Source organism: Bos javanicus, chromosome 19 (genome assembly GCF_032452875.1).
Source record: "Bos javanicus breed banteng chromosome 19, ARS-OSU_banteng_1.0, whole genome shotgun sequence".
NCBI classification, from domain to species: domain Eukaryota; kingdom Metazoa; phylum Chordata; class Mammalia; order Artiodactyla; family Bovidae; genus Bos; species Bos javanicus.
This window is the reverse complement of record NC_083886.1, coordinates 44543142-44567861: the sequence shown is the minus strand read 5'-3', so window position 1 is coordinate 44567861 and position 24720 is coordinate 44543142. Positions and strand designations below refer to the sequence as shown.

Below are 24720 nucleotides of genomic sequence, written 5' to 3'. Positions count from 1 at the left end.
GACGGATGTTATCGGGCGGGGGGCGGGCGGAAGGTGGAACCTGAGAAGCCTAAGATGTTGAATCTGGGGAAGTCGTGGGGAAAGGGTCTATTTGTGGGTCACGGGATCTAGGGGGAGGTGCAGATGATAAGGGCGGGGGCAGGGTGGGTCCTAGGGGGAATCCTGATGGGTCCTGAGGGGGACGACGTGGTATAAAAAGACGAGCTGGTATATTTGAGAAAGGGACCCTGAGGGAAAACGGGGGCAGGACTGTATCTGGGAAGAGGAAGAGAAAGGCCTTTGTGCGAGGCAGAGCCCTTAAGAACATGATTCTTATGAGTTTCTGTGAAGGGGCCAGAAGGAAGTAGAGGGAGGAGCCTCCATAGGCCCAGATGCTGCTGGTACCGATGTTTCTGAGGAGAATCCTGAGTGTAGGCCAGTGGGAAAATCTGGGGAAGGACAGGGCTAGGAGCGTTGGTTGGTGTTGATTTTTATTTTAAGGACGAGAAAGAAAACAACTGTGATGATTGGAGAAATAGGAGGGTACATCACTCACCCAGTCAGTCACCCCACTGTGGCTTTCCCTTTCTTGGAGAACGAAAAAAAATCAAAAGGAAATGGTTGGAGGCTAGATATGCACAAACAGAATTGAAATGGTCTTAATTACACAAAACGTTTAGAATTTTTTAAAAAATAAGGCTTTGGTCATTAGTTCTATGGTCTGATTCTAAAGCATTCCAATCTTGAATAACACTTAATGAAACTAAACTGTTGTTTATATAACCATTTTAAAGTGATTTATTTAGTTCATTGGAACACGAAGAAATGGATTTATCTGCGGATCATGTTGAAGAAGTACAAAATGTCCTCAGTGCTATGCAGAAAATCTTAGAGTGTCCAATATGGTAAGTTGAAAATTTATTAATTTGAGATTCTTCTTGAATATCCAATATATCCTATGCAAATGAATGGAATTGACCTTAAGATGGTAAGGAGAAAAATTGTTAACGTTTGTTAAGATTAAGCTATTAAAGTTGCTGCTTTTCTTAGCTGAAGACCTTTAAGAATATAGAAAATTTCTCCGTTTTTTCCACTTGGGCTCTCCCTTTCCCTTTCTGTCACCTCAGCACACACAGCTCCCTGTCTTGAATGTCCGCAAAGTGTCTTGATTGGTTCTACCAATGTAGAACCAGGGATCTGGTTTAGCTTAAGTGATATTTGGAGTTTTCATCCAGCTCTGTAATCAGCTTGATCACTTGGAATGGACATAATTGATAATGGGAATATAAAATCACAAATGCTTGATGTCAGTGAGTGGGTATGTCCTGGGAGAACCTTTGGCTGAAATTAGCCCTGTATATTTAAATGAGAATACTGCAAGTCCTCAAAACCTTTAGCCAGTTTCTTTGACTTTTATACCCCTTCATTTATTTAACAATTTTTATTTTTTGTACAATTTTTAAAGATTGCTCTCCATTTACAGTTATTATAAAAGATTGGCTATATTCCCTATGTTGTGTTGGTTTGGCCAAAAACTTCATTCAGTTTTCCTGTAGGATGATGTGGAAAAACATGAACAAACTTTTTGTCCATCCCAATGTACTACATCCTTGTAGCCTATCTTACACCTCTCACCCCCCAATCCTATTGTGCCCCTCCCCACTCTTAGACATTATGAGTGAACCTTTGTTTTTCTTCATCTACAATATAAGGAGGGGACCAGAATTCTAAAGGCTTATAATTTACATACAGTGAAATGCAGAAAACATAAGTGTACAAGTCTTTGACTTTAGATAAGTGTATGTGTCTTTGTAACCCAGTCAAGATATGGAATATTTTTTTCAACCTCAGAAAGTTATTTTGTGAAGATTTAGGAGCTCTTAACTTACTGACCCTCCAGGACCCTTGGAGGCCTATAGATACAGCTATATTCCTATATAGTTTCTTAATGAAATTTTATATCTTGTATTTTATGTATTTAAAGACATTACTGTGAGAAGGGGATTCATGAGCTTTATCAGCTGCCGAAAGGAGTCTATGGTACAACAAAGGTTATGAACCCCAGGCTAAATGGTCTCAATGGTATCTATTAAATAAATTAAAATAAATCTATAAAATAAATTAAAAACCATATCTCAGAATTTCTTGGTGAAAAGCCAGAAAGGAAATTTAGAAAGTTTATTGATTACCCTCTCTCCTCTTATTCTCTGGTCATTCTGTCCTCTTCACTGATCTTCAGACATTCTCCTGTGTCTGAGCTTTTTTGCTTGCGGCTCCCTCTGCCTACAACGTTCTTCCTCTAGTAATTGCATGGCTCACAAATCTTGATGGAAATACCATCTTTCAAAGAGGCAGACAGTGTTAATTTGAAATTGAAACACTCCCACCCTCAACATACTCTATCCCCTTTTCCTCCATAATGCTTAATTTTTTCATAACTCATTACTACCTGACATTCTGTATAATTTATCCTTTTTCTCAACCCCTACAGAATATAAACTCTGGGCAGAGGTTTTTTGTTTTATTTACTTTGTATCATCAGTAGTTAGAACAGCATCTGGGACATAATAGCCACTCAGTCAACATTTGTTGAAGGTGTTAATAAACTAAATTCGTTCTTTGATATAGTTGAGTTTTTTAATATGGTGATAGTGGTGAGTATTATTCAAAAAATAATCTGGAAAGTTGCACCTTTCCTTTGTTCTTCATGAAAGTTGTTTTTCATATTTGGAGTCAAGAAAGAGAGAAATGCAAGTTGTGTTTTCAGAGAGAAACAAAATTTATAAGTAACCTACCTTCCGCTTTCCTGCCCCTCAACATTTCAGCTAAACAAGAACCCAAGCTGAATGAGCTTTACAGCCAAATTTATGAACCATCAGAGCCAGGAAAGCAGGAAATGACAATTGGGGGAAAATTGCTTTTGAAACAGCATAAAACTTACTCATGATAATTACAGAGAGTGATCAAAAAGTCCTTAATAATATGGTATTTGGGTCCATTTACTTTACAATTTCCATGAGACTCCGTCATAATATTATATTCTTTCTCATTCTGGCAAATTAATCCATCAATTAAAAATCTCAGATAAAGTAAAAATTAAAGACGTGAGAATGAAAGTTAATGTTAAATATTATTATCAGTCAATTGTTGTGTATTTTCCAGCTCTTTTTTTATTTTTTCAATCTGTTTTCTATTAGACATAGACATGGGTTTTTAAACTAAAACTATTCTTGGTTGTTGTTAAACCTTAAACTCATTTACGTGTAGGCTGGGAATCATATTTAGTTCATTTTTTTTTTAAACATTGCCCAGAACTACAATTTTCAGTTATGTTTTAATAAATGATTCCTGATTGTGACTGGAAACAGTATTACTTATGTTAGCTGTAGGGTAGGTTTCCATCTTCTTTGAGGTCTCAAGCTGAAATTCCTTCTGCTGGCCTCTGAGTCACTATTGGCATTTATTTCTGATAATTGGTATTTTTTTCTAACTTTTTACATGAATATATAAATTCTTTGACTTTCAGAAGAGTTTGCTAAAGTGTGTATCCTAGTGGTTGGTATGGTTGTATTTCGAACCTAACCTAGCTGCTTTTTCCAATTATTTACCATGTTGGAAGCTTAAAATGTAATTAGTAATTTACATTCAAAATGTAGAAGTAGGCCTAAAATATTTCCAGGTTTGAAGAATGTTTAAAAAATTCAAATCACTTTTATAGTAAACATTTACTCTGATCATGATCTAGAAGAAAACATTTACATTTTTTTTTCTTTCATTCCCATTCTCCAGGCTTTTCCTTCATCAGTCATTACCTTTTTACATATTGGAATTTTCATCTGTTCAAAGTTTGTGTTTACAGTATGTTTGTATAGCTTAGTTTTTAATTACCATACTGAAATATAATTATTTCAATATTGAGTCAGTGGTGAGAATGAAAGCCATCTGGTATCATAGCTAAATCCAATTTCTCTTTTACTGAGAATTTCTTTTGCTATCTAGCCTATCTGAGGAATAATGATTTGGTAACAAATCAGAATTCTCTTTGTCCAGTTGTTTTTCTTCTTAAAATCACATTCAGTGCCAATAATAATACTAACATTGGTACAAATCATCTCAGGTTGTAAACATTTTCACAAGTAGCATTTACTTTTGTTCTCACAATAGCCTTAAGACATTGGTAGAGTGGGTGACCGAGAAGGAAACTGAGCTTCAGGTAGAGTGGTTGGCCTGAGATCACTCTGCTAACAAAGAGAATTGCAGTAGAAACCCAGTCTTCTGACTTACTCTGGTATTTTTCTTTTCATTGCCCTATGCTGCGTCGGAAACCCCATGATTGCAAGAGTTATGTTACCGAACCTTCACAAGAGACTATTGTCCCCCAACTTTTCTTGTCATCCCTTTCTAAAATGTTAAATATTTAACGAGCCACATTCCTATCACATACACAGGTTACCTGTTTGTTCTTTGATGCTTTGCTTGGACTTTACCAAAAATCAGTTTCTGAAGCACTCATTCAGAATAAACACCAGAGACTTAAAACAGCCTGTAGGTCCCTCCCTACTCAGGCCCCCAGCTACATCTCTGACCTCTTCCACTAGTATCTCCACCTTAATCATTCTATCCTGGCCCCTGGCCTACTCGCTGTCCTTCAAAAACCCTGGGCATGGTCCTGCTCAGAGACTGTCTTCTCTGTTCCCCTGCTGAAATGTTCTTCCAACCCTTGCACAACTGGTTTCCTCACATTGCTCAGCTGTCCACCAGTGTCACCCTTTCATGAGACCTTTTTTGACTACCTTGTGTATACACCCCTCTCCCCAATACACTGTACCCCCTTTCCCCTTATCCTGGTTTATTTTTCTTTTTAGCACTATTCCCATATATCTTTGTTTCTCAACCAACCATCTACCACAGCTAGAATGTAAGTTCTATGAGGGCAGTCTTTATTTTGTTTGCTGCTGTATTTCTATCTCTGGGAGCAGTACTTGCACATAGGAGAAGCACAATAAATACTTAATAAATTGTTAAATGAATTAATCTCAGGAGTGCCTTGAAATTTTGTGGTTAGATGGGCAGGGATGGCAATTTGGATGATATATTTTCTTTTCTGGAGACTATTTTTGTAAGTGTATTGTTTTCTGAATTTTCTTCAGTGAGGGTTTTTTACAGTGTTCTTACAAAGTAATCACAAACCAAACATCATGTACCTCCTGCAGTGATGTAATAAAAGTACACAGAACCATCTGTAAAGTGTTCTCGCCAAAAATTGAACCTGGTTTTGATCAAGCCTCGTTTACAGGAAGTAGAGATTAGAGGGACAAGTTAAACCATATTATAGCGTTATAATCAGCAAAATCCAGAATCTGGGAAATGCTACAGGTCAAATGACCTAGTTTTTAAAATAAATGACAAGGAAGGAAAAGAGAAGTCTGTAGATGAAAAGAAACTTGAGACATATCCACCAAATGCAGGATGTGTATCTTGTTTGGATCCTGACTTAAATGGATGTAATGATTAAATTTTTATGAGACAGTGAAGGAAATTGGAACATTAGTTATATATTAGATGATGTTAAGGAAATTATTTTTTAGGAGTAATAATAGCTTCATGTTTATACTAAAAAATCCTTATCTGTTTTTTGGCTGCGCTGCACAGCTTGTGGGATCTTACCTAGTTCCTGACCAGGAATCGAACCCAAGTCCCCTGCATTGGGAGCGCAGAATCTTAACCACTGGATCACCAGGGTTAATGGACCCCAGAATACACTTATTTTTAAATGAATTACTGACCTTTGTTTATTTTCTCCCCCCTCCCACCTTTCTAGTCTGGAGTTGATCAAAGAGCCTGTCTCTACAAAGTGTGACCACATATTTTGCAAGTAAGTTTGAATGTTTTATGTGGCTCCATCCTTAGCTTTTGTACTTATTCTTCATAATACAGAAAACAACTACTGAAGCTTTAGCTTCTTCAATTATGTGGAAAAGAATTGTAAGTTGCTTGTAGCCATAGTTTGAGGTACAATGTTGGCACATTTATCTAGTGGGATATGAAATTACTTTGAAGAGCTGTTTGTTTTTTGTGTCCAAGGGTGGAAGCAGATTGCAGGCAATTGTGAAATTAGCAAATTGTGTTTCAACTGTCCCAGTTTTCTCCTTTCTGTTCATTTCTGGATGTCCTTCTGCTCTCTGACCTCTAAGGTTCAGTGTTTGCCTGCTTCATAATCCTCATGAAAATAGAGAATCTGATATAGGTTTATATTTAGGCTGAAATTCATTCATATCAGTGATTCAAGTTATATTTTTAAGGATCTTCTCCTTTGGAATGGATGTTTCCTTTTTTTTAAACCAGTTGGGGTTTGTTTTTTTTTTTTCCTTGTAGTTATTTATTTGTTTTGGCTGCACTGGGTCTTTGTTGCTGCACTTTGGGCTTTCTCTATTGCAGTGAATGGGGTTCCTCTCTAGTTACCATGTGCAGGCTTCTCATTGCGGTGGCTTTTCTTGTTTTGGAGCATGGGCTGTAGGATGCGCAGGCTCAGTAATTGTGGCGTGCAGGCTTAGTTGCGCTGTGACATGTGGAATCTTCCTGGACCAGGGATTGAACTGGTGTCTCCTGCATTGATAGGCGAATTCTTATCCGCTGGACCACCAGGGAAGTCCATGGATATGTTTCTTGGATAGAAGAATTTCAGAAAAGTTTGGTAGGTAATTTTGTAGAACAAGGGTTTTCTCCTTTCCCTGATGTTAAACTATGATTGAGACTTGCCCTGAATGCCAATTGTTTTTAAGTTTTTTTTTCTATTTTAATTGGAAAGCTATGTCCATGGTAATGAGTCTACTAGCGTAAAAGGTTGTATGATGCAAAGTATTCTTTGCTCCTACCTCAAAACCCCTGCCTCCCCCTCCATCCTCAGGAGGGGGAAAAATCAATTTCTTAAGTATACTGTAAGAAATTTTTAAATTCAAAACTTTGTAACTTAGGACTCCTGAATGGTTTTCTTTAATTTCCTAAAATTATATTGAATTTTAAGTTCAATTATATTAAAAACTATGGGCCTGTGCAATTTTCTGGGAAGATATTTCATAATTTTCATCAGCTTGGAATGTTACTATAACCTAAAAATTCCTGAAAAACTTCTGATTTAAGAATAATGAGATGAGAGGGAGATTCAAGAGGGAGGTGACAAATGTATACCTATGACTGATTCATGTTGATGTATGGCAGAAACCAACACAATATTGTAAAGCAATTATCCTTCAATTAAAAATAAATTAAGAAAAAAAATTACTGGAAAAAAAGGACTAACTGGAACTGGAGGAAACCTTCCCTTTGGAGGAATATCCTCTGAGCCCAAGGCTGCCAGCTGGCCAGCCCCTTCCTTCCTCTGAATCTTACTTTCTTCTTGCTATTTAGCTGTCCCAGTAAAGATCCAGAGGCCATTTCCATGGCCTCTCACACCTTTCCCAGGACAGCCCACTGGCCTAGCTCTCTTCCCAGCAGTTTCCTTCTCATTCCTCAGGCCCGTCTCCCTGGTCAGGTGCCAAGGCAGCAAGGCTTTATCGCTGCTTCAAGAATTTTTAGTTTTGTGGCCTCTAGAGGGAAGCATCTCAAACTATCTGTAGTATAGGGGCAGTTTTTTTGTAGATCAATTTTTTTTTTTTTTAAGAAACTTTTATTTTCTAATTTTTTTTTGGCTGTGCTGGGTCTTCATTGCTGTGCTCAGGCTTTCTGTAGTTGTGGTGAGCAGGGACTACTCTCTGCTTGTAGTACATGGGCTTCTCGTTGTGGTGGCTTCTCTTGTTCCGGTGGGTGGGTTTCAGTAGTTGCGGGATCCTAGTTTAGTTGCCCTGTGGCATGTGGCATCTTCCGGGACCAGGGGTCAAATCCATATCCCCTTCATTCACAGGCAGTCTTAACTATTGGGTCACCAGGGAAGTGTAATCAATACTTTTGTAAAACATTTTAAAGTCCAGTATTTAAAAGGTTACACACAAAAAAATAAGTAAAGAAAAGGTTACAGAGCGCTGAAGACTAACCTTTTAAATGCTGGGACTCTCACTGTTGTTTGACAAGAATCTTTCTGAAATGTCCTGTATGCTTTCCTATCACCTGGAATAATGAATACACAGTATTGTAGTGTGTAAAGGACAGATTAAATTATGAACATTCATTTCTTTGAGAGCCTGTGGAAAAAGGCACTTTTACAGACAGAGGAAGTAATAGGACCAGAGGTATGAAGAGAAGAAAGAATACGTACAGGAAAAAGAAACTAACTTCCTGTGTATTCAGTTCAGTTCAGTCGCTCAGTCGTGTCTGACTCTTTGTGACCCTATGAACCGCAGCACACCAGGCCTACCTGTCCATCATCAACTCCCGGAGTTCATGCAAACCCATGTCCATTGAGTCGGTGATGCCATCCAACCATCTCATTCTCTGTCGTCCCCTTTTCCTCTTGCCCTCAATCTTTCCCAGCATCAGGATCTTTTCAAATGAGTCAGCTCTTCTCATCAGATGGCCAAAGTATTGGAGTTTCAGCTTCAACATCAGTCCTTTAAATGAACACCCAGGACTGATCTGCTTTAGGATGGACTGGTTGGATCTCCTTGCAGTCCAAGGGACTCTCAAGAGTCTTCTCCAACACCACAGTTCAAAAGCATCAATTCTTCGGCGCTCAGCTTTCTTTATAGTCCAACTCTCACATCCATACACAACTACTGGAAAAACCACAGCCTTGACTAGATGGACCTTTGTTGGCAAAGTAATGTCTCTGCTTTTTAATATGCTGTCTAGGTTGGTCATAACTTTCCTTCCAAGGACTAAGCGTCTTTTAAGTTCATGGCTGCAGTCACCATCTGCAATGATTTTGGAGCCCAGAAAAATAAAGTCAGCCGCTGTTTCCCCATCTATTTGCCATGAAGTGATGGGACTGGATGCCGTGATCTTAATTTTCTGAATGTTGAGCTTTAAGCCAACTTTTGCACTCTCCTCTTTGACTTTCATCAAAAGGCTCTTTAGTTCTTCATTTTCTGCCATTAAGGGTGGTGTCATCTGCATATCTGAGGTTATTGATATTTCTTCTGGCAATCTTGATTCCAGCTTGTGCTTCCTCACACCCAGCCTTTCTCATGATGTACTCTGTATATAAATTAATAGAGAGGAGCTGTACTAGAAGAGAAAGGAGCCCTCAGAGGGGAGATACTTGCAAAACAGAGAAGGTGCAAGAAGAGACAGAAGAAAAAAAAAAAAAAGAAGAGACAGAAGGGACTGAAATAGAAAAGGGATGCAAGAAAGAGAATTGTTATTTGTGAACAGTAATGAAGAAAAAGGAAATTAATTCTATAGAAAGATTTTGAGATAGAGTAGGGGTGGTTGAGGTAGTTGAGCTCAGTGAAGTTGGAGGTGAAGACATCTGTTGAGACTGAGAAGGTTAAATAAAGTTGGTAACTAGAGGAGAATGAAAAAGGCTTGCAATTCTTAATATGGAGGATATGACAAGCAGAAAAGGCAGCCATATTTTAAGTGGTATATTAGAATTAAAATTGTAATATAATGCCCGTGTGATATATCAACTTTTCATGAAGTAGCTTCTGTAATACCTTTATAGTCTGAATAACACCTTGATCTATATGAAAAGAAACCTCAGAAAAATACCCCCAAGCATTAATTGGATTTTCTGAAGGTGGACTCTAATTGCTAACAATAAAGCAGCTTTGTTTTTTTTTTTTTAGCATTTATTTATTTAGGCTATTTTATTTATTTATATAGGCTGAACCAGCTCTCAGTTGTGGCATGTGGGATCTAGTTCCCTAATCAGGGATCGAACCTGTGCCCCCTGCATTACGAGCACAGAGTCTTATCCACTGGGCCACCAGGGAAGTCCCTAAAGCAGCTTTGTTGACCAAGTAAGCCTGTAGATCTGAAGTCTTTCCTGAGATATACAAAAGCTACAGTAGTACCAGTTTAGAAAACGTTAGGTCATTCCTGCATTAGCTTGTAGTTTCTAAACAACAGATGAAATGTATAGTACTTTTTGAAAGCTCTAGACCACATTGTCCAAAGAGATATAATCTGAGCCATAAATCTAACTGAAATTTTCTTATAGCCACATTATTAAAAGATTTTTTTTTTTTTTTTGCTGTGCCAAGGCATGTGGTATCTTAGTTCTCAGACCAGGGATGGAACTTAATTCCCCCTGCAGTGGAAGTGTGGAGTCTTAACCATTGGACCACTAGAAAAGTCCCTACTAAAAGGTTTTTTTTTTTTTTTTAAGGTGAAATTAACTATAGTTATATATTTTTAATCTAGTTATGACTAAAATTTTATCATTTCAAAATATAAAAATGTTAGTGAAATAATTGACATTCTTTTTTGTGGTAAGTCTCTGAAAGCCTGTGTTTTTCCATACTTAACATACATCTTAGTTCAGACTGGCCACATTTCGAGTGCTCAGTAGCCACATGTGGCAGCTGTGTTGGATAACACAACTCTAGAAAATTGACTACTCAAAGTGGGACTCATGGCTCTGCAGCAACCACATCACATGGGAACTTGCTAGAATCTCAGCCTTACCCCAAACCTACTGAATCAGAATGTGCATTTGAAGAAGATCCCTAGGAGATTCTTATGTATATTAAAGTTTAAGAAGCAGTGTTCTGAAATGGTGATCTTTCTAGACACTTACTTGGAGGATAGTATTAATGAGACTAGAACAAGCGTGGCTGAGGTTGAAAGACCAGAAAGACCAAGTAAAGCAAGTCTTGGGGTCAGTTAACTGAGGAGATCCGGATAAATGGTAAGTCAGTGTCAGGGAGGTTTCATGGCCAGATACATTAGATCATGATACCAGGGAATTCTGGAATGTAGCAATAGGTTGGTGTGTCAGAGGGCCAGAAGTAGGCAAGAGATGGATAATCTAGCAAGTAGATGAACGTAGTCTTGCAGGAGTCTAGCAGCAGAAATGAGAAGTTCAGGGTGGCAGTTACAAAGGAAGAAAAGTAACAGCAACCCAGCCATGGGAGATTGAGGGTTAGCAGTGAGATTCTCATCCTGAGGAGACAAGGGCCTTGACCCACGGGACTGATACTTGTGAAGGAAGTCAGGCAGAATCTCCCAGATGAAGAACTCAAGATAGCTTCTTAATTGTTGTTGTTTTTTTTTGTTGTTGTTGTTGTTGTTGTTGTTTTTAGCTTCTTAATTGTTGGAACTAAAGTACAAACTAGAGGTTTGAGCAAGAAAACAGAGCTTTAATTACCCAAACTGACAAGGTTTGGTGGGACCAGCAACGTAAGTGGATGCTGAGATGCTAAGCGACGGAGCTGTCAGGGTCTTTATTTCCTCTAACAAGGGACCATATTAGTCCATTATCTTAGCTCTGTTGACAGTAATCCAGGGCACACAATATAACAATGTAGCCAAAAGTCAGCTTGCCTTTATTTTGCCTAGACTTAAAACTATTAATTCTTTACTTCCTGCCAGGATAGACTTGGACAAGCAACTCAAAATCAGATGAGTTTCCATAACTTGTTAAACTGTTCAGGGTACAGATATGCTAAAAAATGAGTACTCTGAAAAGTCCCCCAAATTAGTTTTGTGGCACTGTGATTTTACTATTCTCCATCAGCTTTTTCTTGTAAAGCTGAAGCTGCCCTTTGGAAAACATAACTACATTTGCTTTAAAAATGTATTGCCTTTCCTTAAGCATTGGGCTTTAGAAACCCAAGAAACCCGAAACTTGTCTCAGACCTTTTCGTTGAGAACCTTGTGTAGAACTTGTATATGTGTTCTCATTTAATCAGTATATCACGTAGATTCTCCAGAGCTCTAAAATAGAGTTTAATAAATTCTTCAGAGCCCTGAAAGACATGCCAGTGTTCTGTTGATCTGTCAATATTTTCCTTACCTCAGTCTTTTCAAATCATGTACAAGTTCATTTTCTCTTTCGAGTTTAGTTAATAACCTTTATGCGTCTGTCCTTTTCCTAGCGTAAAGAAAGATTGCAACCCATATCTTGGTTGATTTCTACATATCTGCTTCTCTGGTGTTATTTGTGTAATTATGTACAGGCTACAACATCTATAGCTTAGCTTGTCATCCTATAGCTTCCCTACTGTATTCTGCAGTCTTGTGTTTAGGGAATGACCTCCCTACCTCTACTCTGAATTGTTAAATTGTGCCATTTGCCAGTGCCATGCTTTGATGCCTCCTAGAGCCATTATGGTAGAGTGCAGGTAGTATTTGCATCTTCTCAAGGAGTTGTCGGAGAAGGCAATGGCAAACCACTCCAGTACTCTTGCCTAGAAAATCCCATGGATGGAGGAGCCTGGTAGGCTGCAGTCCATGGGGTCGCTAAGAGTCGGACGCGACTGAGCGACTTTACTTTCACTTTTCATGCAATGGAGAAGGAAATGGCAACCCACTCCAGTGTTCTTGCCTGGAGAATCCCATGGATGGGAGAGCCTGGTGGGCTGCCGTCTATGGGGTCGCACAGAGTCGGACACTACTGAAGCGACTTAGCAGCAGCAGCAGCAGCAAGGAGTGGTAGCCTCTATTTTGTGGCTCTTTTTTTTTTTTTAATTAAAAAGTTTATTTTTTTGGCTACACCACACCAACATATATCTTAGTTTCCCCACTGGACCTCCAGGGAAGTCCCTGTTTTGGCTCTTTAAATGGACTTTTTATACAAAGCAGCTAACTTTTTGACACCCCCATTTCCTAACCTATATGCTGTCAAGTGCAATGTGGTCGTTCAAGCATCTATACAGGTGTAGAGGTGTAGAAGGACCCCTGGGTCTCCTTGACCAACCCTACCTACATTTACTTTATCTGGTGGAAAAGCCATGGGCTTTGCTATTGCAATACATTTAAGTTCTAGATCCAATATCACCTTTACCACTTACTTGATTACTGTGTGATCTGGGACAAATCTCTACTGTAAAATGAAGATGATACTTCAGGGTTGTGTTGATAAAGCAATGCATGTTAAAAAGGACATGGCCAGTAAAAAGTGCTTCTCTTAAGTGTGCTGACTCACCATTCCCACTGCCTTTTCAGTTCCCATAATCTTTTCTTTCCTGGTATCTTCTCTCTAATCCCTTCCCCACTCACCTCCCTCGCCATAATATCATGCCCTTTATAATGGCAGGGGTTTTATTTTCCTTTTTCACTGAATTTCTTGCATTAGAATGATACCTAACTTATTAAATATTGGTTGTATGAGTGAATCACTGCTTTTAATAATCATCACCACAGCTACTTCTACTGCTCTCTTCCCTTTTCTGTCTACCTCTGTTTTGGGTCTTTTCTCTTTTTCCTAGGGAATGTTGATCTTTATGGACACCACCAGCCAATGGGAGCAGTAGTTTGCTTTATTAAGGAAGCTAACTCTGAACACGTTGCATATGATCATCAAAGTCTTCTTAGCCATATTCACTGTCTGAGACAACCAAAACAATTGTTCTAGATGCCAAGCCATCCTAAAAGCCTGAGTGAGCCTCCTCCATTCCTTAGAGGTCTGGTGAATAGCTTGGTTCAACGAGTGTCTGGTTCAACAGACACTCTGTTGGGCCTTGTAAATATAAAAATGAGCATGTTTTCTTCCTGCTTTGAGGTTTTTGTTTTTTTTTAAACATGTCTTATTGAGATATAATTTACATGCTATAAAATCCATCCATTTAAAGTGTACAATTCAGTTTTTTGTTTTGTCTGTTTTTAAAAATATTTATTTATTTGGCTATATCAGGTCTTAGTTGCAGTGACAGGGCTTCTCTGTAGTTGTGGTGCTCGGGCTCAAGTGCCCCATGGCATGTGGGATCTTCTTGGACCAGGGATCGAACCCATGTCCCCTGCATTTGCAAGCAGATTAGCAACCATTAAACCACAAGAGAAGTCGCTTTTCATGTGCTTATTGATCACTTGTTTATCTTTGGAGAAAATGGCTCTTCAAATCCTTTGCCCATTTTTTAATTGGGTTACGTTTCTTTTTTACTGAGTTTTAAGAGTTCTTTATATATTCTGGATAGAAGTCCCTTATCAAATATATGATTAACAGATATTTTCTCTCGTTCTATGGATTATCCTGTCAGTTTTTTCATGGTATTATTTGTACCACAAAAGTTTTTAAGTTTGATACTCCCGTTTTTTCCTTTGGTTGCTTGTGCTTTTGCCATTTCTTTATTTAAGAAACCATTGCTTAACCCATGGTCACAAACATTTATATTTTAGTTCTTGCATTTAGTTCTGTGACCCATTTTGAGTTAATTTTTCTGTATTGTGTGAGGTAGGAATCTATATTTGTTTTTTTTTTTTTTTGCATGTGAATATTAGTTGTCCAAGTACTATTAAGATTATTCTTTTTCCATTTAATTGTCATGGTGCTATTGTTGAAAATCACTTGACCATAGATGTATGACTTATACTCTCATTCTGTTCTATCTGTTTATCTGTCTTTATGCTAGTACCATACTGTCTTGATTACTATAACTTTTGTATTGAGGTACTAAGTTTTTAAACTAATTATAATAATTTTACCTGAGGTACTTACCATTTACATCTGATTATGCAGCCTGAAATGCTTATGAGTATATCATTAAATATGCTATATTAACTTTTAATAAGTTTAATTTGATCATAACAGAAAGACATATGGATGTAAGTTCAGTTTTCATAGATTATTGCTTATGTAGTTTGGTTTTTTTCTTATGCAGCATCTAAAAACAATTAAAGAAAGCCACTTATTGTAATTCATCTGCCATTACCTTCAAAATGGCTCTTAAGTCCAGTCAGTAGATCTTTTCATGGTTATTTGCTTTTTGAATATTCTCTCTGCAGAAAAAGAATATAACTTGAGTTCTTTTCATTCGTTATAATTTATAGATTTTGTATGCTGAAACTTCTCAACCAGAAGAAAGGGCCTTCACAATGTCCTTTGTGTAAGAATGATATAACCAAAAGGTATATAATTTTGGTAGTTGATGGGAGGTTAGAAGTGACAATATCAGGAAAAAGTGAAAATTCCTTAATAATATAGTTGGTGTTTCTATCAAACCACTCATCAGTAGAAAAATATATGAAAGGCTGTTTAGCTGACAGGGTAAATTATGTTCAAAATCATTTTTCTGAGAGTTTTATAGTACATCTGCCTTGTACAGTTATTTGCAATTCATTGCCTTTTTCTAATCCTTCTGAATGATATAAGAACTTACAGTCTTACCTAATATAGGACTGTACCACCCTTCCCCCATTATCTTAATGCTGATTTTATTTTTCTTTCTTGCACTTATTTCTACTTAATTTTTTACACACAAACACAGTGGATTTATATATTGTGTGTCCCTCTGGCCAGGATGTAAGTTCTGTTAGGACACTGGCTTTGTCTATCTTGGTCAACACTGTTTATCCAATGTTTGGCACATGGTAGTCAGTCAGATTTAAATGAATAAATAAATTATATTGTCCTACAACTTTCCTAAACCAAAATCTCTCTTTGGACATTGTTATCTATCTGTGATTTCAAAATAGTGTAATCATCATTTGGCAGAAATCCCTGAGAGCTAGAATTGGGGGTTTGGGTGGATGGGATTCAGATGTCAAGAATACTAAATTCTATATGCAGTGGATTTATATCTACTGTGGATTCAAAGTACTATTATTTTAGATAGTTATAGGCTTTTGATAAGCTTGAATGGCAAAAATACATGTATATAAAAACAATACTGCCGTATGGTTTATTCTGCTGTCAGTGATGTTTTGATTATAGTGTAATGTCACTTAATAGCTCTGTTCTTATCAAATAGTTTTGTTTTTTGTTTTTTTTTTACTGTTGCTGCATCTTTTTTTATTTGTTTAATGTCTTTTCTTATTTTAGTGTCCTTAAGTTGATAATCTCCTGCTAAGTGTGTCTTTCAATCAATTTACTTTCAGAAGCCTACAAGAAAGTACAAGATTTAGTCAACTTGTTGAAGAGCTGTTGAAGATCATTCATGCTTTTGAGCTTGACACAGGATTGCAGTGTAAGTACTGCATAACCCCAGGTACCAATGCTCAGTTCAGTTCAGTCGCTCAGTCATGTCCGACTCTTTGCGACCCCATGAACCACAGCACAGCAGGCCTCCCTGTCCATCTCCAACTCCCGGAATCCACCCAGACCCATATCCATTGAGTCGGTGATACCATCCAACCATCTAATCTCTGTTGTCCCCTTCTCCTCCTACCCTCAATCTTTCCCAGCATCAGGGTCTTTTCAAATGAGTCAGCTCTTCACATCAGGTGGCCAAAGTATTGGAGTTTCAGCTTCAACATCAGTCCTTCGAATGAACACCCAGGACTGATCTGCTTTAGGATGGACTGGTTGGATCTCCTTGCAGTCCAAGGGACTCTCAAGAGTCTTCTCCAACACTACAGTTCAAAACCATCAATTCTTTGGCCCTCGGCTTTCTTTATAGTCCAACTCTCACATCCATACACGACCACTGGAAAAACCATAGCCTTGACTAGACGGACCTTGGTAGACAAAGTAATGTCTCTGCTCTTGAATATGTTATCTAGGTTGGTCATAACTTTCCTTCCAAGGACTAAACGTCTCTTAATTTTATGGCTGCAATCACCATCTGCAGTGATTTTGGAGCCCCAAAAATAATGTCAGCCACTGTTTCCACTGTTTCCCCATCTATTTGCCATGAAGTGATGGGACCAGATGCCATGATCTCAGTTTTCTGAATGTTGTACTTTAAGCCAACTTTTGCACTCTCCTCTTTGACTTTCATCAAGAGGCTCTTTAGTTCTTCTTCACTTTCTGCCATTAGGGTGGTGTCATCTGCATATCTGAGGTTATTGATATTTCTCCCGGCAATCTTGATTCCAGCTTGTGCTTCCACCAGCCCAGCATTTCTCATGATGTACTCTGCATATAAGTTAAATAAGCAGGGTGACAATATACAGCCTTGACGTACTGCTTTTCCTATTTGGGACCAGTCTGTTGTTCCATGTCCAGTTCTAACTGTTGCTTCCTGACCTGCATACAGGTTTCTCAAGAGGCAGGTCAGGTGGTCTGGTATCCCCATCTCTTTCAGAATTTTCCAGTTTATTGTGATCCACATAGTCAAAGGCTTTGGCATAGTCAATAAAGCAGAAATAGATGTTTCTCTGGAACTCTTGCTTTTTCAATGATCCAGCGGATGTTGGCAATTTGATCTCTGGTTCCTCTGCCTTTTCTAAAACCAACTTGAACATCTGGAAGTTCACGGTTCACATATTGCTGGAGCCTGGCTTGGAGAATTTTGAGCATTACTTTACTAGCCTGTGAGATGAGTGCAATTGTGCAGTAGTTTGAGCATTCTTTGGCATTGCCTTTCTTTGGGATTGGAATGAAAACTGACCTTTTCCAGTCCTGTGGCCACTGCTGAGTTTTCCAAATTTGCTGACATATTGAGTGCAGCACTTTCACAGCATCATCTTTCAGGATTTGAAATCGCTCAACTGGAATTCCATCACCTCCACTAGCTTTGTTTGTAGTGATGTTTCCTCAGGCCCACTTGACTTCACATTCCAGGATTTCTGGCTCTAGGTGAGTGTGAGTGATCACACCATCGTGATTAGCTGGGTCACGAAGATCTTTTTTGTATAATTCTTCTGGTATTCTTGCCACCAGTGCTCAAGGGGCCATCTATTAAAATGGAAGTTTGTGCAGTTATTTTATATGAATAGGTGATAAGACCATACCTTTTGGTCTAGGTTAATTTTAACTACCTGTAATCTTTTTTTTTTTAATATATGTATGTTTAAATTTATTTATTTTTGGCTATGCTGGGTTTCTGTTGCTGTGCAGGCTTTTTTCTAGTTGCAGTAAGCAAGGGGTACTCTCCAGTTGCTCATTGCGGTGGCTTCTCTTGTTGTGGAGCACAGGCTCTAGGGTGCACAGGCTCAATAGCTGTGGCACATGGACTTAGTTGCTCCGTGACATGGGATCTTCCTGGATCAGGGATCTCCTGCATCGGCAGGTGGATTCTTTACCACTGAGCCACCAGGGAACCTAATACATTTTTTTTTTCTAACTGCAAAAATAGTGTTTCTCTTTGTAACTCACAGTTGCAAACAGCTATAACTTTTCGAGAAAGGAAGATAACTCTCCTGAGCATCTGAAGGAGGAAGTTTCTATAATCCAAAGTATGGGCTACCGGAACCGGGCCAAAAGACTTTGGCAGAGTGAACCTGAAAATCCTACCTTGGTAAGGCCACTTTTGTGTGTTCTGATAATAACTCTTTATGGAGCATGAGAGTTAGTGATCATGCTGGATGCTTTTGGATTTATATAAAGTCAAGTAAACAAGGGAAGATGGTCAATTAAGTATCTGAACAAGAGTTAAAGGAGTTGAGAGAAGGTCCCTGGTTTTAGTGCTTTATCCATTCTGATGCTTGTCTAAGATGGCCACAAGGACACTGATGGTTTTTAGCTTGCTAGCTTTTGTTTTATTATTATTTATTTGCTAAATTTTAAAATAACCGTCTTATGGCACTTCTCCAGACACGAAGAAGTATCTTCTATTTTACTTCCTCTGAAAAGTTGCCGGGGGTGGGCGGGGGAGATCAGTTTTTAATACTTGAAAATTGCTTCAACTTTAAGTGTGATTGTCAAAGAAAATACAGAGATTTGCTCTATTGTTACTCATATGTGAATGAATAATGAGGATCTTAAAAATAATAGTTCTCATAGGACCAGCATTCATTTCTCAGTAGATGTTGAAGGGCCCCAAAAGAAGGAAAGCTTCATCAGAGTAATATTCTTTCCTGTACTGAATATTAAGCCTGCTGGATTTTATTCTTTTCTTTTCTTTTTTTATTTTCATTTATCCTTTTTAAAAATTTACTTTATCTTCGTTATTGCCTCTGTTATCAGATGTGATTAGAAGTGTGTAGTAAATCAATTTCATTCCTTTTCTACACTATAATATAAAGTATTAGTTTAAAATATGCTTTCCCCATTTAAAAAAGAAAGAAAATGAAAATAAAAAATATGCTTTCCTTATCCTTAAAAAAATTACACAGATGATACACACTTAAGTATAGAAAAATTTAGAACAACTGAGAGAGGGAGAAAGTATTCAAACCACACAAGACTCGTACATCTTAGTGCATAGTTTGCCAAGTGTTTTTTTGAGGTTAGCTCATTGACACCTATCTGTTTGTTTTGTCCAGAGCTTTGAGTTTCTCTTAAGGAAAACAATGCATAGAACTGGCTAACGATTTGTTGATCATTTACTGCTTAGCAGGAAACCAGTCTTACTGTCGAACTCTCTAACCTTGGAATTGTCAGATCTCTGAGGACAAAGCAGCAGACACAATCTCAGAATAAGTCCGTCTACATTGAATTGGGTAAGAGTCTCAGATTTTGTAAGTTTAGAATAATAGTTGCTGGATTCCTTGTCTAAGAGTTTTACTAAAAACCTTGGTCACAATTTATGCGATGGCAGGGAGCCCTGAAAAGTAAGAATAAAATAAATTTTCTAGCCTTATGATGTGTGATAAATAATGTAGAAAGATGCAGGTCTCACTTTAAAGCACCTTACTTTATAAAGAGAACAAAACGAAGGATGTGTGGTTTTCAGTTAAGTTTAGTTCAGTCGCTCAGTCATGTCCGACTCTTTGCGACTCCATGAATTGCAGCACGCCAGGCCTCCCTGTCCATCACCAACTCCTGGAGTTCACTCAAACTTAAGTATGTGCAAACACAGTTTGGGAAGATGGAGAGTAGGGCTAAGAAAGAACATGATGGGTGGGCTATAGCATTTGGGTCTAAGATTTGGAAAACTCAGCAGTGGCCACAGGACTGGAAAAGGTCAGTTTTCATTCCAGTCCCAAAGAATGCTCAAACTACCGCACAATTGCACTCATCTCACACGCTAGTAAAGTAATGCTCAAAATTCTCCAAGCCAGGCTCCAGCAATATGTGAACCATGAACTTCCAGATGTTCAAGCTGGTTTTAGAAAAGGCAGAGGAACCAGAGATCAAATTGCCAACATCCGCTGGATCATTGAAAAAGCAAGAGAGTTCCAGAGAAACATCTGTTTCTGCTTTATTGACTATGCCAAAGCCTTTGACTATGTGGATCACAATAAACTGGAAAATTCTGAAAGAGATGGGGATACCAGACCACCTGACCTGCCTCTTGAGAAACCTGTATGCAGGTCAGGAAGCAACAGTTAGAACTGGACATGGAACAACAGACTGGTCCCAAATAGGAAAAGCAGTACGTCAAGGCTGTATATTGTCACCCTGTTTATTTAACTTATATGCAGAGTACATCATGAGAAATGCTGGGCTGGTGGAAGCACAAGCTGGAATCAAGATTGCCGGGAGAAATATCAATAACCTCAGATATGCAGATGACACCACCCTTATGGCAGAAAGTGAAGAAGAACTAAAGAGCCTCTTGATGAAAGTCAAAGAGGAGAGTGCAAAAGTTGGCTTAAAGTACAACATTCAGAAAACTGAGATCATGGCATCTGGTCCCATCACTTCATGGCAAATAGATGGGGAAACAGTGGCTGACATTATTTTTGGGGCTCCAAAATCACTGTAGATGGTGACTGCAGCCATGAAATTAAGAGACGTTTAGTCCTTGGAAGGAAAGTTATGACCAACCTAGATAGCATATTCAAAAGCAGAGACATTACTTTGTCTACCAAGGTCCATCTAGTCAAGGCTATGGTTTTTCCAGTAGTCATGTATGGGTATGAGAGTTAGACTATGAAGAAAGCTGAGCGCTGAAGAATTGATGGTTTTGAACTGTGGTGTTGGAGAAGACTCTTGAGAGTCCCTTGGATTGCAAGGAGATCCAACCAGTCCATTCTGAAGGAGATCAGCCCTGGGATTTCTTTGGAAGGAATGATGCTAAAGCTGAAAGTGCAGTACTTTGGCCACCTCATTCGGAGAGTTGACTCATTTGAAAAGACCCTGATGCTGGGAGGGATTGGGGGCAGGAGGAGAAGGGATGACAGAGGATGAGATGGCTGGATGGCATCACTGACTCGATGGACGTGAGTTTGAGTGAACTCTGGGAGTTGATGATAGACAGGGAGGCTTCGCGTGCTGCAATTCATGGGGTCTCAAAGAGTCAGACACAATTGAGTGACTGAACTGAACTGAAGATTAATTATACTAGACTAGAAAGATTTATCTAGACTTTATCGACTACATCAACATCTTTGACTGTGTGGATCACAACAAAGTGTGGAAAATTCTGAAAGAAATGGGAATACCAAACCACCTTACCTGCCTCCTGAGAAATCTGTATGCAGGTCAAGAAGCAACAGTTAGAACTGAACATGCAACTACAGACTGGTTCCAAATCGGGAAAGGAGTACATCAAGGCTGTATATTGTCACCCTGCTTATTTAACTTATATGCAGAGTACATCATGCGGAGCTGGATGAAACACAAGCTGGAATCAAGATTGCCGGGAGAAATATCAATATGCATCCTTACGGCAGAAAGTGAAGAAGAACTAAAGAGCCTCTTGATGAAAGTCAAAGAGCAGAGTGAAAAAGGTGGCTTCAAACTCAACGTTCAGAAAGCTGAGATCATGGAATCCGGTCCCATTATTTCATGGCAAATAGATGGGGAGACGATGGAAACAGTGAGAGACTTTATTTTCTTGGGCTCCAAAATCACTGCAGATGGTGACTGCAGCCATGAAATTAAAAGACACTTGCTCCTTGGAAGAAAAGCTATTAACAACCTAGATGGCATATTAAAATGCAGAGACATTACTTTGTCCACAAAGGTCCGTCTAGTCAAAGCTATGGTTTTTCCAGTAGTCATGTATGGATGTGAGTTGGACCATAAAGAAAGCTGAGTGCAGAAGAATTGATGATTTTGAACTGTGGTGTTGGAGAAGACTCGTGAGAGTCCCTTGGACTGCAAGGAGATCCAACCAGTCAGTCCTAAAGGAAATCAGTCCTGAATATTCATTGGATGGACTGATGCTGAAGCTGAAGCTCCAATACTTTTGCCACCTGATGCGAAGAACTGACTCATTGGAAAAGACCCTGATGCTGGGAAAGATTGAGGAAAGAGGAGAAGGGGCTGACAGAGGATGAGATGATTGGATGGCATCCTCAACTCAAAGGACATGAGTTTGAGTAAGCTCCAGGAGTTGGTGATGAACAGGGAAGCCTGGCGTGCTGCAGTCCATGGGGTGGCAGAGTTGGACACGACTGAGTGACTGAATTGAACCGAAAATTAATTATACTAGACTAGCAGAGAAGGGAATGGCACCCCAGTCCAGTACACTTGCCTGGCAAATCCCATGGACGGAGGAGCCTGGTAGGCTGCAGTCCATGGGGTTGCTAAGAGTCAGATACAACTGAGTGACTTCACTTTCGCTTTTCTTTTTCATGCATTGGAGAAGGAAATGGCAACCCACTCCAGTGTTCTTGCCTGGAGAATCCTAGGGACTGGCGAGCCTGGTGGGCTGCCGTCTATGGGGTCGCACAGAGTCAGACACAACTGAAGCGACTTAGCAGCAGCAGCAGCAGCAGAAAGACTTAAGAACAGCTGAGCTCAGTTCAAACAGGTCTCTCTATGCTTTATCCTATAGAATATATTTATAATTGGTAAGAATGGCTCTCCTTTGGGCTCCCAGGCACCACCATATGTTTGCCATAGCACTAAGCAGATTCTTCAGAAATTTCGTATATGTCTTTTCCTCTTTTAAGATCATAAGTTCCTAGACTACAGATGTTGCCTCATAAAAATAATTATAATAGACAATATTTAGGAACAGTTACTGTAGTCCAGGCACTGGGGTTTTACTTGTGTTACTCTCATAAGATGCATGACAAACCTGAGGTGGTTCCAACTATTACACTGTTTTATAGATGAGGGAATTTAAGGCACAGAGAGGTTAAGAAATTCTGCCGGGGTCGTAAAGCTAGGTAGTTAGTGACAGAGCCACAATTCACACATGGGAATTCTGGCTTCAGAACCTGTACTTGTAACCGCAGTTCTCTGTTGCCTGACATACGTATCATTGTTCCTGCAATGTAGTGTATGTGTGCTAAGTCACTTTAGTCGTGTCTGACTGTTGCGACCCCATGGGCTGTAACCCGCCAGGCTCCTCTGTCCATGGGATTCTCCAGGCAAGAATACTGGAATGGGTTGCCATGCCCTCTTCCAGGAGATCTTGACCCAGGGATCAAACCCACATCATCTCCTTCATTGGTGGGTGTGTTCTTTACCACTAGCGCCACCTGGGAAGCCCTGCCATGTACTGGGTGCTCAGTAAATATTCCTTGAAAATATGTTTTGCAACAAGTACAGTTTTTTGAGTTTAACCCTTTCAATAAAAATCCTTTTATTGATTTCTTATTTGGGGGTCTTTGGGGAATTTTTTTAGGATCTGATTCTTCTGAAGACACAGTTAATAAGGCCAGTTATTTCAGGTGAGTCAGAGTGCTTTTTTCTATGAAACTGGCATTTTTGTATTTAGTTAATATTAAGGATTGATATTTCTTTAGGTCAGAATCATGGCATTGGAATAGACCTTAAAGATAATCTACTTTAACCTTCTTATTTTATAGCTGAGAAAATATCCTTTTTGTTTGTTTGGTTTCTTAGTAAAGCATTTGTAAGAGTTAAAGTAACAGTAGAACTCTGCACAGACTTGCTTCCAGCAGATGGCTGTGCTCTGGCTTAGTTCCTTGTGTACAACAGTGTTGACTCAGTGGTGATTGTGGCTGCTGAAAACATTACTCAGTTTTCAATTTTTCCTTCTACTGTTCCTTAATTCTGTCTGTAACTCAGACTTTGTCTACATCAATTAAAGCATAATTTGCAAGCAGCCCCAAAATGGATTACTTGTTAAATTGCTTTCCTTAGGAATTATTGCATGACCCTAAGATCTGTGATAGCTTGTCTGAACTATGATAATGTCACTGTCAATGAGATTTTGTTTGCAAGTGACATTTTCCTGGTCTCCCGATTGGGAGAAAATGGTTTTTAGCTTGAGAAAAAGCCCAGAAGGCAGTGTTCCAAAGTGATATGTTCTTTGCATTCTACTGGAATGTCTGTTCCATCCCAGTGCTCCCTTTGTTTAGGTAACTGTGCTTGTGTTTTCATTAATACATACTTTAGGTTTTGTTGGTTTTTTCTTTACTATCTTTTAGCTATTATTCAACTGTCATTTAAATTTTGGCTCATATTTGTGTGTCCATAAAGCAATGTTCTATACTCCTGCTCTGATTTTTGTGTTCTGTCTATGACCATTTCATTTTGTCTAGAAGTTACCAAAGGAGAGTGCTGATTTCAGAAAGTGAATCAAATCGATCAGTTTATCACAGCCCTACCTAGCAAAGCTAAAATATTTGATTATTTGACAACCCTGTGCACATATAAACAACTTTTTCACTAAGGCTTGTGTCTTTTCCTTATAGTGTGGGAGACCATGAATTGTTAGAAATCACCCCTCAAGGAGCCAAGGCCAAGACCAATTTGAATCCTGCAGAAAAGGGTAATGGCAAGTCTTCTAACTTAACAGACACTAAAGAGAGAATAAGTAGATACAGTACGGTAATTAGAGTATTTTGAAGAACCATTCGGAACATTTTTATAATTTACAATATCTTTTGGCAGAGTTAGGATATGGTGCTTTCTCAGATGTCATAGTACAGCCTGATCTATTTCAATGGCACTAGACCAGTTTGGTTATAATAGTACCCTATGTGATTGGTTGTTGCCTTTTTACTTTTAATTGC

General features: G+C 38.8%; 1 protein-coding gene across 12 annotated transcripts in view; it reads left to right on the top strand.

Moving 5' to 3' along the window:
- The window catches only part of BRCA1 (BRCA1 DNA repair associated), a 72063-nt gene that overhangs the window by 1057 nt on the left and 46286 nt on the right, over positions 1–24720 (top strand). For 3 of the 12 annotated variants that reach the window (XM_061391942.1, XM_061391950.1, XM_061391941.1), the window contains exons 2-9: positions 774–884; positions 5801–5854; positions 14845–14922; positions 15892–15980; positions 18055–18194; positions 19233–19338; positions 23364–23409; positions 24400–24476. In XM_061391942.1, coding sequence (XP_061247926.1) covers positions 805–884; positions 5801–5854; positions 14845–14922; positions 15892–15980; positions 18055–18194; positions 19233–19338; positions 23364–23409; positions 24400–24476 — 670 coding nt within the window. In that variant the 5' untranslated portion in view covers positions 774–804. Of the gene's footprint in view, positions 1–773; positions 885–5800; positions 5855–5903; positions 6674–14844; positions 14923–15835; positions 15981–18032; positions 18195–19232; positions 19339–23363; positions 23410–24399; positions 24477–24720 lie in introns of those variants that run through there. The other 9 variants (XM_061391951.1, XM_061391943.1, XM_061391953.1 and 6 more) reach the window with 6 other exon arrangements.